Source organism: Vombatus ursinus, unplaced genomic scaffold (genome assembly GCF_900497805.2).
Source record: "Vombatus ursinus unplaced genomic scaffold, bare-nosed wombat genome assembly UNPS02014832.1, whole genome shotgun sequence".
NCBI classification, from domain to species: domain Eukaryota; kingdom Metazoa; phylum Chordata; class Mammalia; order Diprotodontia; family Vombatidae; genus Vombatus; species Vombatus ursinus.
The window spans coordinates 25,912,387-25,927,004 of record NW_020954610.1 but is presented as its reverse complement, the minus strand read 5'-3'; the positions used below and the strand labels follow the sequence as shown (position 1 = coordinate 25,927,004).

Genomic DNA, 14,618 nt, shown 5'->3' with positions numbered 1-14,618 from the left:
ATGAGTGGGGTTGATGGATTAGAAGACCACTAAATTCTCTTCCTAATCTAACAGTTTTTGATTTGGAGATTTGGAGATTTGGAGAGGTCACTCTGCCTACAATACCCATCAAAATACAAATATAATTCTGCCAAGGCACACAATTATAAGATTAAAATGGTTCAAAAGATAAATAATTTTTATTTTTATGAAAAAAATTAGTCTATTTTCCACTATTTTCAGCCTCTTTACTGGGCAACTCCTGACTGGGCATTTCATCACTGGACTTTTCCATACTGTGTAGCTCAGTACTGCTAAGCTCAAGTTCCTTACTGGGTAGTTCATTGCAGGTCTCTGACTTCATGCACTGTGCATCAATTTTATGTAGAAATAATACTGATGCTGTTGCTTCTGGCACGTTCATTCCTTTTTTAAAGTCTGGAGATCCGGGCCCCCACACTGTGCTACTAGGTGTACTTTTAGAAAAGGAAGTTTCTGATACACCTTCTGCTGGTTGAAAATAAGACATGGTTGCCAGTTCAGGTCTGATGGCAAGATTTTTTTTAACTGGTTTTTTTTTAGGACTGGAAAAAAAAAGAACACATATTTGATTTATTTCACCAAAGCATCATCTCCAATTTTATGTTTTTTCAGAACAAAAATATTCTTAAACTTCAGCAAACATTTTTTGCAGCATAATATTCAATACATATATTTAATCTATAAAATTTACTACAGTAATTATGTATTATAAATTAATAATTATAATATTTATCTTTATCAGAAGATACTAAAATTTCCTTTCATCTAGAATGTATAAAGTTTGATCAGAATATTGTGGGGTCATGTTGAAAGCTTAAATTGAGCCACTTAAATGTTAATATTTAGCAACCCTGTATTCTTTCTTTCTTTGGTGTGGACACACACACACACACACAAACATACACACATTCAATTTATCCTTTAAGTTTCATAGATTTACTGCTGGATGGGATCTCAGAAACCATCTAATCCAACTCCCTCTTTCTACAGTTGAGGAAACTGAGCCCTAGGGGAGATCAAGTGACTTAAGGTTATACAGATAACACACATCAAAGACAAGATTTGAACCCAGCTTCTCTGATTCGAGAACAAATGCCTTTCTCATGGTATCACCCATGCTACCTCCCATGGTAAGGCTGTCTCTAAACAAGGGAACTTGAAACAACAATTTTGACTGAATTAAATGATCAAGGCAATCAAATGAGATAGTTCATATGAATATCACCTTCGAGTTTTTTTAATTCTGAAATTATTCTACAACTAACAAATACATTTAAAGTTATTTTCCATGTAACTATTAAATCTAGTATACAATTTAAACAGTTCTTAAAATAGGAGAGGAAGGAAACACACATTTATTAAATACCTACTATGTATCAGGCACTGTGCTAAGGGCTTTAAAATGTTATCTCATTTGATCTTCACATCAATACTGGGAGGTAGTCACTATTATTATTCCAATTTTACAGTTGAGAAAACTGAGGCAGACAGCAGTTAAGTGACTTGTTCTGAGTCACACAACTAGCAAATGTCTGAGACTGGGTTCAAATTCAGGTCTTCCAGAATCGAGACCCAGGGTTTTTGTTTTTTCCCAGTGAGGGACTAAAAGGCAGGGAGATAGGAGGGAGAGAATGTGGATCTGAAAATAAATTTTAAGCTTTAAAAATTCAATATGATCTATTGATGCCAATATTTTATCATTTACTATTTATTCATCATAACTTCTTGATATAATCATACTTCTTTGTGCCACCATGCAAATGAAAACTTTGACCTCATGTGGCTCTTTCCTTCTATTTTAGCCTGAATAATTAAATAATTCTGAGACTGAAGTAGGTTTAAAACCCATGCCTATAATTTTAAAAAGTGCTTAATAAAATGATACAGGAAACATTTAAAGTGAAATTTAGTTGAAAGGAGCTTAGTAGGTAGGACCAATTGTATTGTGGAATAGAGAAGCAGGTGCATTCATTATATTTGTTCAGCAGAAACAACTGTTCTGAGGGAATGAGAGAGAGTGGGAAAGAGAGAGAGGGAGATGGAGATGGAGGGAGAGAGAGAGAGGGAATTTGAGAGAGAGAGAGAAAGGAGGGAGGAAATTACTGTAAAACAAATCCATCAGGGTGTTTGACATCAACTTGTTATATTAAATAAATAATTTTAATTGAATAATCACCTAATTTAGAACTGATTTAAATATAATTCCTTTAAGGAGAAAGAAAGAATAAGCACCTAACAAATAAATCTGAAAGGAAATGTTTGTTGTCCAGATCTCTGAATGCTTTTCTAGTAGAAGAGGAAATTCTGGAAATACAAAAACAAGTTGCCTTTAAGAAATAATTCATAACCTTTGTGTCCCATGATCACCAAAAAATAAAGTCATTTCTAATTTGAGATTCTGTGAAATACCATTCTATTTAAATCCAGAGTCACTCTCCTTTTTAAGCAGGATTCCACCTGAACACCCAAAAGATGAATGCATATGAATGCAAATATATTTATATGGAATAGGCACTATCTTCTAGGAGGCTAGAGTATTTTCTCACATGGAATAAGCATACCAATTCCTAGACTTAGAGGGAGAAATGATGTGAATGCCTTAAAAAATTTCTATAACTTGGAGTTTTCCTGCAAGTTTGTAGAGTGAAAGGTCTATCCACTGTGCATCATGGTACAGTGGAAAGGGTTTGGAGCTAGAGGGCCTAAGTTCAAATAACAGTTCTACCACTCACCTTGTGTAACCTTGAGCAAATTGCTTAAACTTTCTGGATTTTAGTTTACTTATCTGTAAAATGATGGGAGGATTGGACTACATGAACTACAAAGTCTCTAGATCTATATCCTATAACCCCTCAAAAATTGCAGACATACCAAATGAAGTAAAAGAATAATAACAAAATCTTCATGAAAAATTTCTTTGCACAGAAGAAAAGAGAAAGATTAAAAAAAAAATTAAAGCTCCAACATAGTGAATAAATATTATGGATTAAAAGAAACCAAGGAGAAAAATCCAAAAAGAAAAAAAATAAAAATACAAGCAAGGCCTCCAGAATAGAAATTGGATCTATTACTGGGTAATAAGTTCAGTAGATGAGGTAACAGATTTGGCATCGACAAAGATAGAATTAAAGAGGGCAGCTAGGTGGCGCAGTGGATAGAGCAGCAGCCCTGAAGTCAGGAGGACCTGAGCTCAAATCCAGCCTCAGACCAAACACTTGCCACTTACTAGCTGTGTGACCATGGGCAAGTCACTTAACCCGAATTTCCTTAAAAAAAAAAAAAAAAAACAACAGAAAGGTGGAATTGAAAATAACAAAGATGGAACAGGAAAAAAATCACTCAACAATTTGGAATAATTAATAAATCTACATATTTGCTAAGATGTTTTGGGTGAATGAGAAAATAGTACAAGTGGCATGAAAATAGCAAATAAACTCATAATACAGTTCAAACTAGATGAACATTTGAGAATGCTTTTAAAAAAAAAGGTAATAAAACAAGAAGACAGAGCCAGAGAAATAATCTGAGAATTACTGGGTGGGTCTCTGAAAAATGTTGAGAGAATTCAGGTGTCATGTTTCAGGAAATTGTATGAGATTTCCCAGAATTATTAAAAATCAAATGAAAATTCAAATCAGCATACCACACAGAACACCAAAGGAAATGAAACTCAAATTCAACTTGTTCATAATCATCAAAAAAAGGAAACATTATTAACAAAAAAACAATCAGAAACATGAAGGATTTTTCTCTCAGGATGAAAGAACACTGTGTGGTTTTTTGTCATATTTAATGTTATACATATATGTCAAAAAATGATATGAAAGATACATACCATTTGAGCAGCTGGCAGGAAAAGAGAATAGTGCACTGGTCTCAGAGATTGGAAGGCTGGTCCTACTAATGAGACCTTGGATAAACCATTGAACCTCTCAATGCGCCAAGCAATTTTTATAAATTGCAATGCAATTGCTGGTTGGTGTTAATAGAGGGAGTTTTCTAACCAGCTGCTACTTATACCAATGAAATCTTAGCTTTGAGCCAAATAAACCACCTTAAACCATAGAAAACACTCTATTACAGAAAAAAAGTATTCCCACAAATTTCATGTGATATGTAGCTGCTGCCAAAAAATTCTGTCACAACACAGAGATTCCAGGTGTTAAAACAGAGATTTGATTATGCTTTTAAGAATAAGTTCAGGGCTCAAAAAAGATATCTCTGAACAAAGACTGGGATTCTAACAAAGCTTTTTATAAACAAAAATTACATCAGAGAAGCAGATAAATAATCTATTAACATATAGTCTCCTAAATCTCTCCTCATGGGCTGTAAAAATCACACAGACCTTTATTTTAGTCAGACAGACTTAGTTACATATAAGAAGTTAAGTTTTCAATGTTGAGAGTTTACAGTGGATTAATTGAGAGGAGGAGATTTATATGCTACAAAGATATTCAAAGGGTCAGACAAAGGGGATTCTTCCACAAATGAAGCAAGTTATTTTGGCAAGCCCTACCTCTTTCTTTACTTCTTATCTCAGGAATATGGCAGTTTTCAGTCACCTTAACAATCTCCTAACTAGGAAAAATGACCCTGAACTCAATATAATAAAGATTAATAAAAGGAAATAAAAAATTCTTAAAACAACTCCGAAGCTACTTCAGATTGGGTCCTTATAAGGATTTCTACTTAACAAAAGCATTTACTAAGATGTCAAAGTAAAAATGGTACCTATAAATACCCCCCCACACCTATTAATCCGGTGTGCAATTGTCCACAAATACACGTAGCAAACATGGGGAGAAAGCTTAAAGTTGAGACTATTATGGTAGTGACGCATACATATGTGATAAAGGTATCTCTAACAGCTTCTATCAGTGACTAGGAGGCCTTTCTTCTCTACACAAAGTCTTCCAACAGTTCCCATTGCATTTAGCATCTCTACTGGTTGAGTTGCTGACCCAGTTTCCCAGTCTGCTCTTCTCCATAGTCACTTCTTTTCTCTGATGCCAAAGACCCTGTTTTATGAAGATACTTCCTCCTTAGAATAACCGCAATTTTTATCCATATCTGTCTGAAGTGTTTCTGCTCCCTCACTTGTGTCTCACATTCTTTTGAACCTATGAAACTCTCAAACTTCTGGATGCCAGGCCTGATGGGGGAGGGAGAGTGCAAACCCCCTGCCCCGCATTTATCTCCTTCACAAAGCCTTCTAGAGAGGCTGGATTCTACTGGAACTGAGCTCTTTTCCTAGGGCTTAGTTATTTCAAATCTTGATTGTCCAAATTGGTTGATCTTTTGCTTCTGTCTGAGAAAAGTGTTCATGCATAGGCATAGACACATATTTATAATATGTTTAAAACCATGTTGACATTTTGTTTACATTCTGGACTTCCTATGACTATATCATCTGAGGTGGGGAGAAAGAACCCCTACACTCTCTCCACTTATATATTTACTATTCCCAAATAAATCAACTAGAGCATGTTCTGGCAAAGTCCATGTGGCACAGTTTACAAATGATCTAGAAATTAATATTCTTCCACAAGGATACAGGTGTATCATAACTTGTGGGTCTAGAGATTATACTCATATCCAAAGTCATTGTTACACAATTTTAACAAGCAGACATCATTTTGTAAAATTTTCAAAGGTTGTTGTCTACCATTGTAATTGCAAAGGACTTCCCTAGTGCAAAGACAATAAGTAAAAGAAAAGGGGAAAAAAATCAAACTTCCCTTCTCAAAGGGAAAGCCTGATCCCTACAGAGCTCAAAAAATATACAGTGCTTTTCTAACCGGGGTTAGGGACTTGGGGTCAATATGAAATCAGTCTCTCACCCTTCAAGTGAGAAATCAAACTGCCTTGTCGGGGTGCTTATGTAACAACACAGGTCTCACTGGGCCAAGGCAGCTGGGACGTTCAACCTAAGGGGACCCTTTTGGACCCACTTGTGTAGACCAGGTTTAATCCTGGGAGGGGGCGCAAAATTTTCCTGGACATAGAACATAAATATCTTTTTTTTTTTTTTTTTTGCTTTTTGGTGAGGCAATCGAAGTTAAGTGACTTGCCCGGGGTCACACAGCTAGTAAGTGTTATGTGTCTGAGGCTGGATTTGAACTCAGGTCCTCCTGACTCCAAGGCCAGAGCTCTATTCACTGAGCCACCTCACTGCCCCGAACATAAATATCTTGATGGCTTCCTGAAACACATATGTAATCTAACTAGAGGTCTGAACTTACCCATTATTATGTCAGTCAGGCTAACTTAAAGCAGAAAACAAATTTTAAAAAGTCTCAGAGATATGGGGCTTCCAAACCGGTATTAAGCACTTGGGATTGGTTATTCAGGGTTTCTAGGCCAACAGGCAGTCCATATGGCTCTCGAATTGTCTGGACTTATAGAGCAATGAGAAAAATGGTCTGATTCTGCTTAAAAGCCAAAAATAAACAAAAAAAAGGTATGAATTCCTACTTAGTATATTCTAAGTGAATTGCTAGGTACCAATATTCTATAGATGCAAATACATACTGTTCATATTAATTTCTAGATTCATGGTGGACATAAGAATACAATCAATATTAATACCAAAGCTTTCAATCATACAAAAATTATCTCAAAGGAACTGGCATTGACTTATAAATGAAAAAAAAAGAACAAGAAAGCAGATTCTTCTGCAACAGGTGCGAACCCCTAGAAAGAGGAGGTTCAAAATTGGAGTCTAATGATAGTGAGGCAAAAGAGTAACATACATGTGGCAAAGGCAACTCCCAGTACTAGAGAACCTGGAAGTCCTTTCTAGAGTCCTCATGCACTTCTCTTCAGGTACATCTCTGCTGTGTGAGTTGCTAACTGGGTTTCCATGATCTATTCCTCTCCATAGCTGGCTGTTTTCTACTGAAAGAGGACCCATTCCTCCTTTGAGAGTATCCCTTTCTGTATCCATGTCTGTCTAGAGTTTGTTTCTCTGCTCACTCAGTTGTCCCCTGAACTCTTAAAACACTGAACAACATTGCTTCTGGATGCCACAGCCCAATAGGGAAGAAAGAAATCCTATCTTCTGCCCACCCCAGAGGTCTCTTGCACAAGTCTCCCAACCTAAAATTGAATTCTGATCCGAGGGCTTCATGCTTTAAAGCTCTGATGTCAATGAGATTACTCCCTTCACTTTCTTGAGAAAAGCATTGACACATGCAAGGTTAAGGGCAGTAAAACATCTTTACATTTAGTTTAATAACTTGTAATTACATTTTGGACTTTCTCTAATTAATTGAGTTGGGGTGGCACCTCCTTCCCAGACATCTCTACACCATACTGCCTGCATTTTGACCATTATCCTCTTTCCTCCCCACCCCTCTCCAAGGAACTTTGGGTTCCAGTTCCTGGAAAGCTGGGCTGTGGTCTTCTTATCTTGCCTATGTCCCAGTCTCCAAATCACTTCCTGTCCATCTCCATATCAAGTCTCCATATCCTCCCTCTCAGGCCCTCTCCCTTTCTAGCTTCCCTTTATGTGTGATCTTCCCCCGCATTAAAATGCAAAATCCTTTAGGTCATGGACTATGTCTTCTGTGCATAACACTGTGCTTGGAATTCACTAGGTGACTACATCCAGATTTATGAAAACTTACCTTTTCTTCTGCACTCGCACTCGGGAGAAAATGAAACAACAAATACACATGAAGATTAAGAAAATGATGAGTGTCAACAATGATATAATCAGCATTATTTTTAGCTTTACTTCTTCTCTTTGAAGAGATTGGCTAACAGTCTCATGAGGGATGTCAGGGACTTAGAGAAAATAAAAAGAAATTAAACAAAAGTAATTAGTTATGTAAGTTACTTTAATACTGTCATACCAAAAGATTAAAATCTTTAAAAAAAAACCCAGAACAGAACTGCTCAGGTTTGAACAAAAAACTTTTACAATGGACTGACCAGTCTGTAGTGAACACCTACAGGGGCTGTTTAGGGCACCATAATATTAGAAGCTTGTGTCATAATATAAGCAAAAGTATAGTATTTACTAAAACATTGGTTAGCTTATATGTAATTGATCTGGACCAAAAGAAAAAAAGAAGAAATATTACTTTAAGGGAGGTTTTTTTTTTTAAACTGCAAAGTTTTTGATTAACTAGTAATCTTGATTTTTCACCATCAATCTCTGGGGCCTCTCCAATGTTAGCCATTTAACAAAGTAGAGATGCTAGCTCTTCTATTTAATACTTGTGTGTTTTTTGCACAAGTCACTTAATTTTTATGGACTTTGATTCTTCATATTCAAAATAATATTGTTGGATTAGATAAGTCACTCACTAGAGATTGCTTCTGGATCTAAATCTTTTTTTTTCTTTTTTTTTGGCGAGGCAATTGGGGTGAAGTGACTTGCCCAGAGTCACACAGCTGGTAAGTGTTATGTGTCTGAGGCCAGATTTGAATTCAGGTCCTCCTGACTCCAGGGCTGGTGCTCTACCACCTAACTGCCCCCTAGATCTAAATTTTAAAACTTTATTTCTCTATTCCAGAATAACTTGTAAGTTTCTGAGGTTAGGAACTATTTCTTTTTGGTTCTTATATCTCTAGTGCCTAGCACAGTTCTTGGACATAAGCAGCAACTAAATAAAAGTTTCCTGAACTGAACTGTATTAAAAAAATATCAAAATCAGTATGGTTCAAGACTGGATTATTTTACTAATTATGTTTTTAATTTTTTTCTTAATGGGAAAACTCTTCTTTGCTACAATTTTTCAAGGTATTTTTGGGCAGGGTTGCTATAAGACTATTTTAATGAAAATATTTTCATCTAATTCTAAGTTTATATTTTTCTCTTTGAAAATTATTGATTTAATGAAACAAAGCATTATTAGATTGAATGTCCAGAGTACTAGTTCAAAATAAAAAGCCAGGGAGATTTAAATTGGGTATCCTCTAGGTTCATATGACTTCAAGTTGGAAAAGCACTTAGAAATTATATAATTCAGGTAGCAGCTAGGTGGCACAATGGATAAAGCACTGGCCCTAAAGTTAGGAAGACCTGAGTTCAAATCCAGCCTCAGACCAAACACTTGCCACTTACTAGCTGTGTGACCCTGGGCAAGTCACTTAACCCTATTGCCAAAAAAAAAGAAAGAAATTATATAATTCAGGCTTTTTGTTCATAAAAGGTGGTCTCTGAGTTAGGAAGCTGGTAAGCATATGCTGGAAAATGAAGGTGTTGTAAAAACAAAAGATATCAAAAAAGTTTTTTTAAAAGAAAAATTATCTAGCTCCATCTTCTTTTAGAGACAGATATAGAAAAGTAAACGTCACACAGCAAAAAAAAAGTAATGGAGTCAAGATTTGAACCATTGTACTCTGACAACAAAACTAATCTAAGTTAATTACACAATTCTGCCTTCTGGATCCTGTCAATTAGGAAACAAGGAGTGACATTTTCCTCTTTCCCTTCCTTCTAATATTAAAAAAAAAATAACTCATTTTCAAAGAACACAGTCTACAAACCAAGGGAAAGAAATGCATGTAGTTGTCTCTCTAAGATCCTATTTTGACTCAGAAAATATTTGTTTTAGAAATAGCAAAATAAATTACAGTAAAATAGGTTATCCTACTGTGTTGTTTTCTGGAAAAAAAATGTTGCCCATTAGTCATTGCTTTCTTTATAAAGCAAGATTTGGCCAAAGGCATTTGTAGCAATTTATGATGACAATGGAAACAGTCTTGGCACTAACATAATCTTTGACTAAAAGTACCAGAATTAAAAGCAGTTTCTTAGGAGTTTCATCTTTCAAGTTTTGTTTCGTATCTCACATCTAAACAATATTCTGCTAATCTGAAATTTCATATACCTTGCTGGTCAATTAAACATCTCAGAGAGAATTAAACAGATAGATATTAGCATTTTTAAGAATTTTGAATCCAAAGCTAAATGATTAACTTACACTTTAAAATTTTATTATCATCTTAAAAAGGTTCTTTTTTTCAGTTGCTATAATTTTCTGTCTTCCTCTCTCTCTCATCGTTCCCCTCTCCTTCTCCCTCTCCCTCTTCTTTTCTCTTTCCCTCTCTTTCTTTCCCCTTGTCATCTTGTTTAAAGTTCTATGGCATCTGGGTAAAACGACTCCCAGATTATATTTCATGTCAATTTCACTTTTGTATTCAGTTTCTCACCTTTCCATATATTTAATTGACTAGTGAAACATCCTTAAACTTTTCTGCACAGTTACCTCAAATTGTAAGTCACTTGATCTTCATAATAATCCTGGGAAGTAGGTGCTGTTATTATCCTCATTTTACAGTTGAGGAAACTGAAGCAGACAGGTTATGTGACTTGCCCAAAGTCATATAGCTAGTTAGTATCTGAGGGTAGATTTAAACTCAGATCTTTCTGACCTGAAGCTCAGCTCAGCTGCCCCCCGCCCATAGCTTAACAACAATGAATGAATATAATTATTTTGTGCCTACATAAAATTACATATACTTTATAAACTATATATGTACATGAAGATCTTTTGGGGCTGATACATAAGACATACAAGGCTATGACTAGGTATGTTTGAGCCTTTGGCAAGGCAATATTAAGATAATCATAGAATCAGAAAAATCTCAGGTTTGTAAGGAAATTCAGAGGTCTAGTAGATAGTTGTATAGAAATGCCCTCTACAACATTCCCAATAAGTGATTACCCAACCTTCTCCTGAAGATCTCTAGTTAAAGACAACTCACTACCTCCTAAGGTCGTTTTCTTCCATTTTTGGATAGCTTGAATTGTTATCAATTACATTGATACCTTACATTAAACCTAAAAATATACCCCTTTGAAACTTCTGTTTTATCTAATGCTGACCTCTGGGCTCAAGTAGAAAGTCTACCTCCTTTTCCAATGACAGCTCTCTTGTTCTCCTCCTTCCCTCTACCAAGTCTCTGTCTTCTCCAACCTAAATCCTTGTTGCAGTTGCCACAACTTGGATGGCATGGTCTTGAGGTCCATCATCTTTCCTGGATGCTCTCTTTAAGACACTCTCCAGTTTATCAATGGCTTTCTTTAAAAAAAAATGTGGCACCTAGCACTGAACCCAGTATTCCATATATGGTCTGAGCAAGACAGTACAGTAAAATTACTTGAGAACAAAGAATGAACAACAACAATAAGGGTTGTAGATACTGTGCAGATTTATATAATATTGCTATATAGACCTGTCTTTAAAAAGTATTACATTGATCAACTTTATACTAACACAAATGCCTTGACATTCTCCATTTCCTTTTTGTCCCTCATTTCCTTCTAGTGCTTCTCACCTAAATTCTTTCCACCGTTCTTTCTCCTTCTAGTTCCTATATTTCTTTATATAAATATTTTAGTATGTAATGTTTCTCTACCACCTTTCATTTCTTCTGTCCCTTTGAATAAAGATTGCCAAGCTATATTCTATTCAGGAGTCCCATCCTACCTGATTTCATTATTCCTGAGCAACACTTCCCCATGAATGGGCAACTAGGTGGTGTAGTGGTTGGAGCACCAGCCCCAGAGTCAGGAAGACTTGAGTTCAAATTCGGTCTCAGACACTTACTAGCTGTGTGTCCCTGGGCAAGTCAATTAACCTTGTTTGCCTCAGATCCTCATCTGTAGAATGAACTTGAGAAGGAAATGGCAAATCACTCTAGTATCTCAAAATAAAACCCCTCAAAACAGGGTCACAAAGAATCACACATGATTGAACAACACTAAGCCTCTTCATTAAAGGTAGAATGGCATAATGAAGCCTAACTGTATTTATATCCATTGCTTTCCAAATAATTCCTTTGCCCCCAAATACACACTTTTGATTGCTTGAATCAGGCATAGGAATTTCAAACCAGAAAGTTCTGAGGAAACACACAACTGAAAAAAGATTTTTATTTACCATTCCTAGCTCTTTTGATTATGTGAATGCCCTGTAGGGCACTAAAATCTGGCATACTCTGTCCCACTACAGTAAATAACATTAATATGCAAAACGTCAAAATGAGCACATGATCTGATAGTCATTTACTTATATGTTTATCTTGATTGTTTGTTCTTACTTGCAATTGTCGATTGATTTTCATTAATAACTGCTTTCTCATCCATTTCCATTTTCTTATTTTTTGGTTGCTTGGGCAGTTCCTCTAATACTGTTAAATTAATAAATATGTAGTTGCAAATTAAAGTAAGTTACCAAAATATCATTTTCCTATCATATAAAATTTTTTATATGAATGTGTAAGTGTATTATATCTGTGTGTATCTATTGATTGGTCCATGTATTCTCTCTCCTCTCTTCTTACATAAAAGGTACACAAACTGAATATGTTGGAAAGAAAAATTGCTCCCTTCCACTCCCATTCATGGAATTAAGAAAGACTTTAAGACAATGACTAAAGTATGCCTCTTCTAGAAAAATGTGGGTTTCTTGGCCTCATTAGGTAATGAGTGACCATTTTACATAATGGTTTACAATCTTATCTTTTCCTTTTATACACAGGAATAAAAACACAAGTGTTGACCTCTGGGCTCATGGAATTAGTAGGATTTATAGAAATGTCAGTTCTCATAAGCTAAAAATTATTTTTGTTGGCTTATTTTATAAGGACTATTTCGGATACTTCACTGTATATGTTTACCATCAATTAACTGGCTCCTGTATTGGCCCATTTCAGGATCACGATTTTTTTCTTCTGTTAAAATATAATAAGATAATATAATAAAAAGACTTGGTTCCATTAAATTTCTGGTAGAAAGAAAAAAAAAGCATATTACTCATACTTTAGCAGTGTTAAAATATTTGAATTCTTTAACAATTACCACATTTTAGAAACATTTTTACTAGTCTAATTTGCATTAACTGGAGAAAATCTGATTTCAGATCAGGCAGATCCAGATACCTCAAGAAATGCTAACAATTGCCCATTCTTTGATAGTAAAAACAACAATTCACTTGGAGTCAGAAGACATGGGTTCAAACCCCAGCTCTTCTACTTACTTGTGTGAATCTGGGCAAGCTACTTAACCTTTTCTTTGGCCTTAGTTTTTTTATCTGTAAAATGACAAGGTTGGACCAGATGATCTTTAAGTTTCCTTGAAGCTCTAAATCCTATCATCCTATAATTATAAATAAAGATTAGCTTATTCTACAAAAAGAATCCCTATCTCTATCTGGGGATTCTGTTTCTTTAAGATCCAATTTTGGTACCTCTTTCTCAATGAAAGTTTGGTACAATGGAAAAATCACTGGCTCTGGAGTCAGAGGATCCAGAGTCAAATCCTACCCTTGACACCACCCATGTGACTTTGGTTAAGTCATGAAACCTCTCTGGGCCTCAGTTTCCCCATTTACAAAATAAGAGGTTTGGCTTACTTAGCTTCTGAGTTCCCTTCCAGCTCTTCCATACTCTCAGTTGGAAATGATCTTTCTCTCCTCATATTTCTCATAGGACTTTGTCTTTTGCACAAAGTTCTTAGCACTAATCACCTTGTACCTCTTCTATAATTATATAGGAGTGTGTATATATATGTGTGTAGGTACATGCATATATAATGCATATAGATATACAATACATGTATGCATCTATACATACACATGTATAATATGTTTTATATTACAAATATATGCACATACATATATGTGTGTCTATGTGCACATATGTGTGTATGTATGTGTATATGTGTGTGTGTGTATAAAAATAAACTAGACCTATGATTTCAGATTTCATCCATGTAGTGAGCTCTTGGTGAGGAACTTCCTCTACCAAAAAAGGTCAGCACCTTTTCTACAACTTAGAGTCTTAGTTGGGTATGGAGAGGTTTGGGGGCAGCTAGGTGGTGCAGTGGATAGAGCACTGGGATGCAAATCAAGAAGATTCATCTTCATGAGTCCAAATTCAGCCTCAGACACTTATTAATTGCGTGACCCTGGGCAAGCCACTTAATCCTGTTTGCCTCAGTTTCATTATCTGCAAAAGCAACCAGAGAAGGAAATGGCAAACTATTCCAGTATCTCTGTCAAGAAAACTCTCAAATGGTGTCATGAAGAGTTGGACATGACTGAAATGACTCAAAAAAAAAAAAAAACAGAGAAGTTTAGAGACTTTAGGATCACAGTCAGAATGTGTCAGAGGAGGGACTTGAACCAGGTTTTCCTGACTCAAAAGCCAGGTTTCTATCCAACATTTTATCTTCCCTAATTAGATTATTATGTCTGGAATTGTGTCATTTCATTTATATACCCTCAATATTGAGTACAATACCTTGTAGAAAGTAGGAAGTTAGTAAATGTTGGTTGAACTGAATGGAAATGAATTAATGAAAATTATGTTACTGATGGTATTCACATGGAAATCAATAAAAATGCCTTTTCAAACAAATTTGACAATAAACTGAACTCTTAGTTCCAGACTCAGAATTATAGTAGTAAGAAATTCTCCAAGCATCCTATTAAAGTATTTTTTTAGTGATTTCTGCTGCCCTCCTCTAATGAATTTGTTCATTATATATAGGATTTTGACTATCCAAAATCTATTTTCTTGTTTTAAAAACTTTATTGTGATTTTTCTTCTCTGTGATTATGGAGGTAGTTTTACAT

General features: G+C 35.3%; 1 protein-coding gene across 1 annotated transcript in view; it reads right to left on the bottom strand.

Moving 5' to 3' along the window:
* Nucleotides 1-202: 202 nt before the first annotated feature.
* The window catches only part of EQTN (equatorin), a 36,835-nt gene continuing 22,419 nt past the window's right edge, over nt 203-14,618 (bottom strand). The window contains 5 exon segments of the mRNA XM_027839166.1: nt 203-563; nt 4,986-5,042; nt 7,653-7,812; nt 12,082-12,171; nt 12,661-12,714. Of these exon segments, the coding sequence (XP_027694967.1) occupies nt 203-563; nt 4,986-5,042; nt 7,653-7,812; nt 12,082-12,171; nt 12,661-12,714 (722 nt within the window).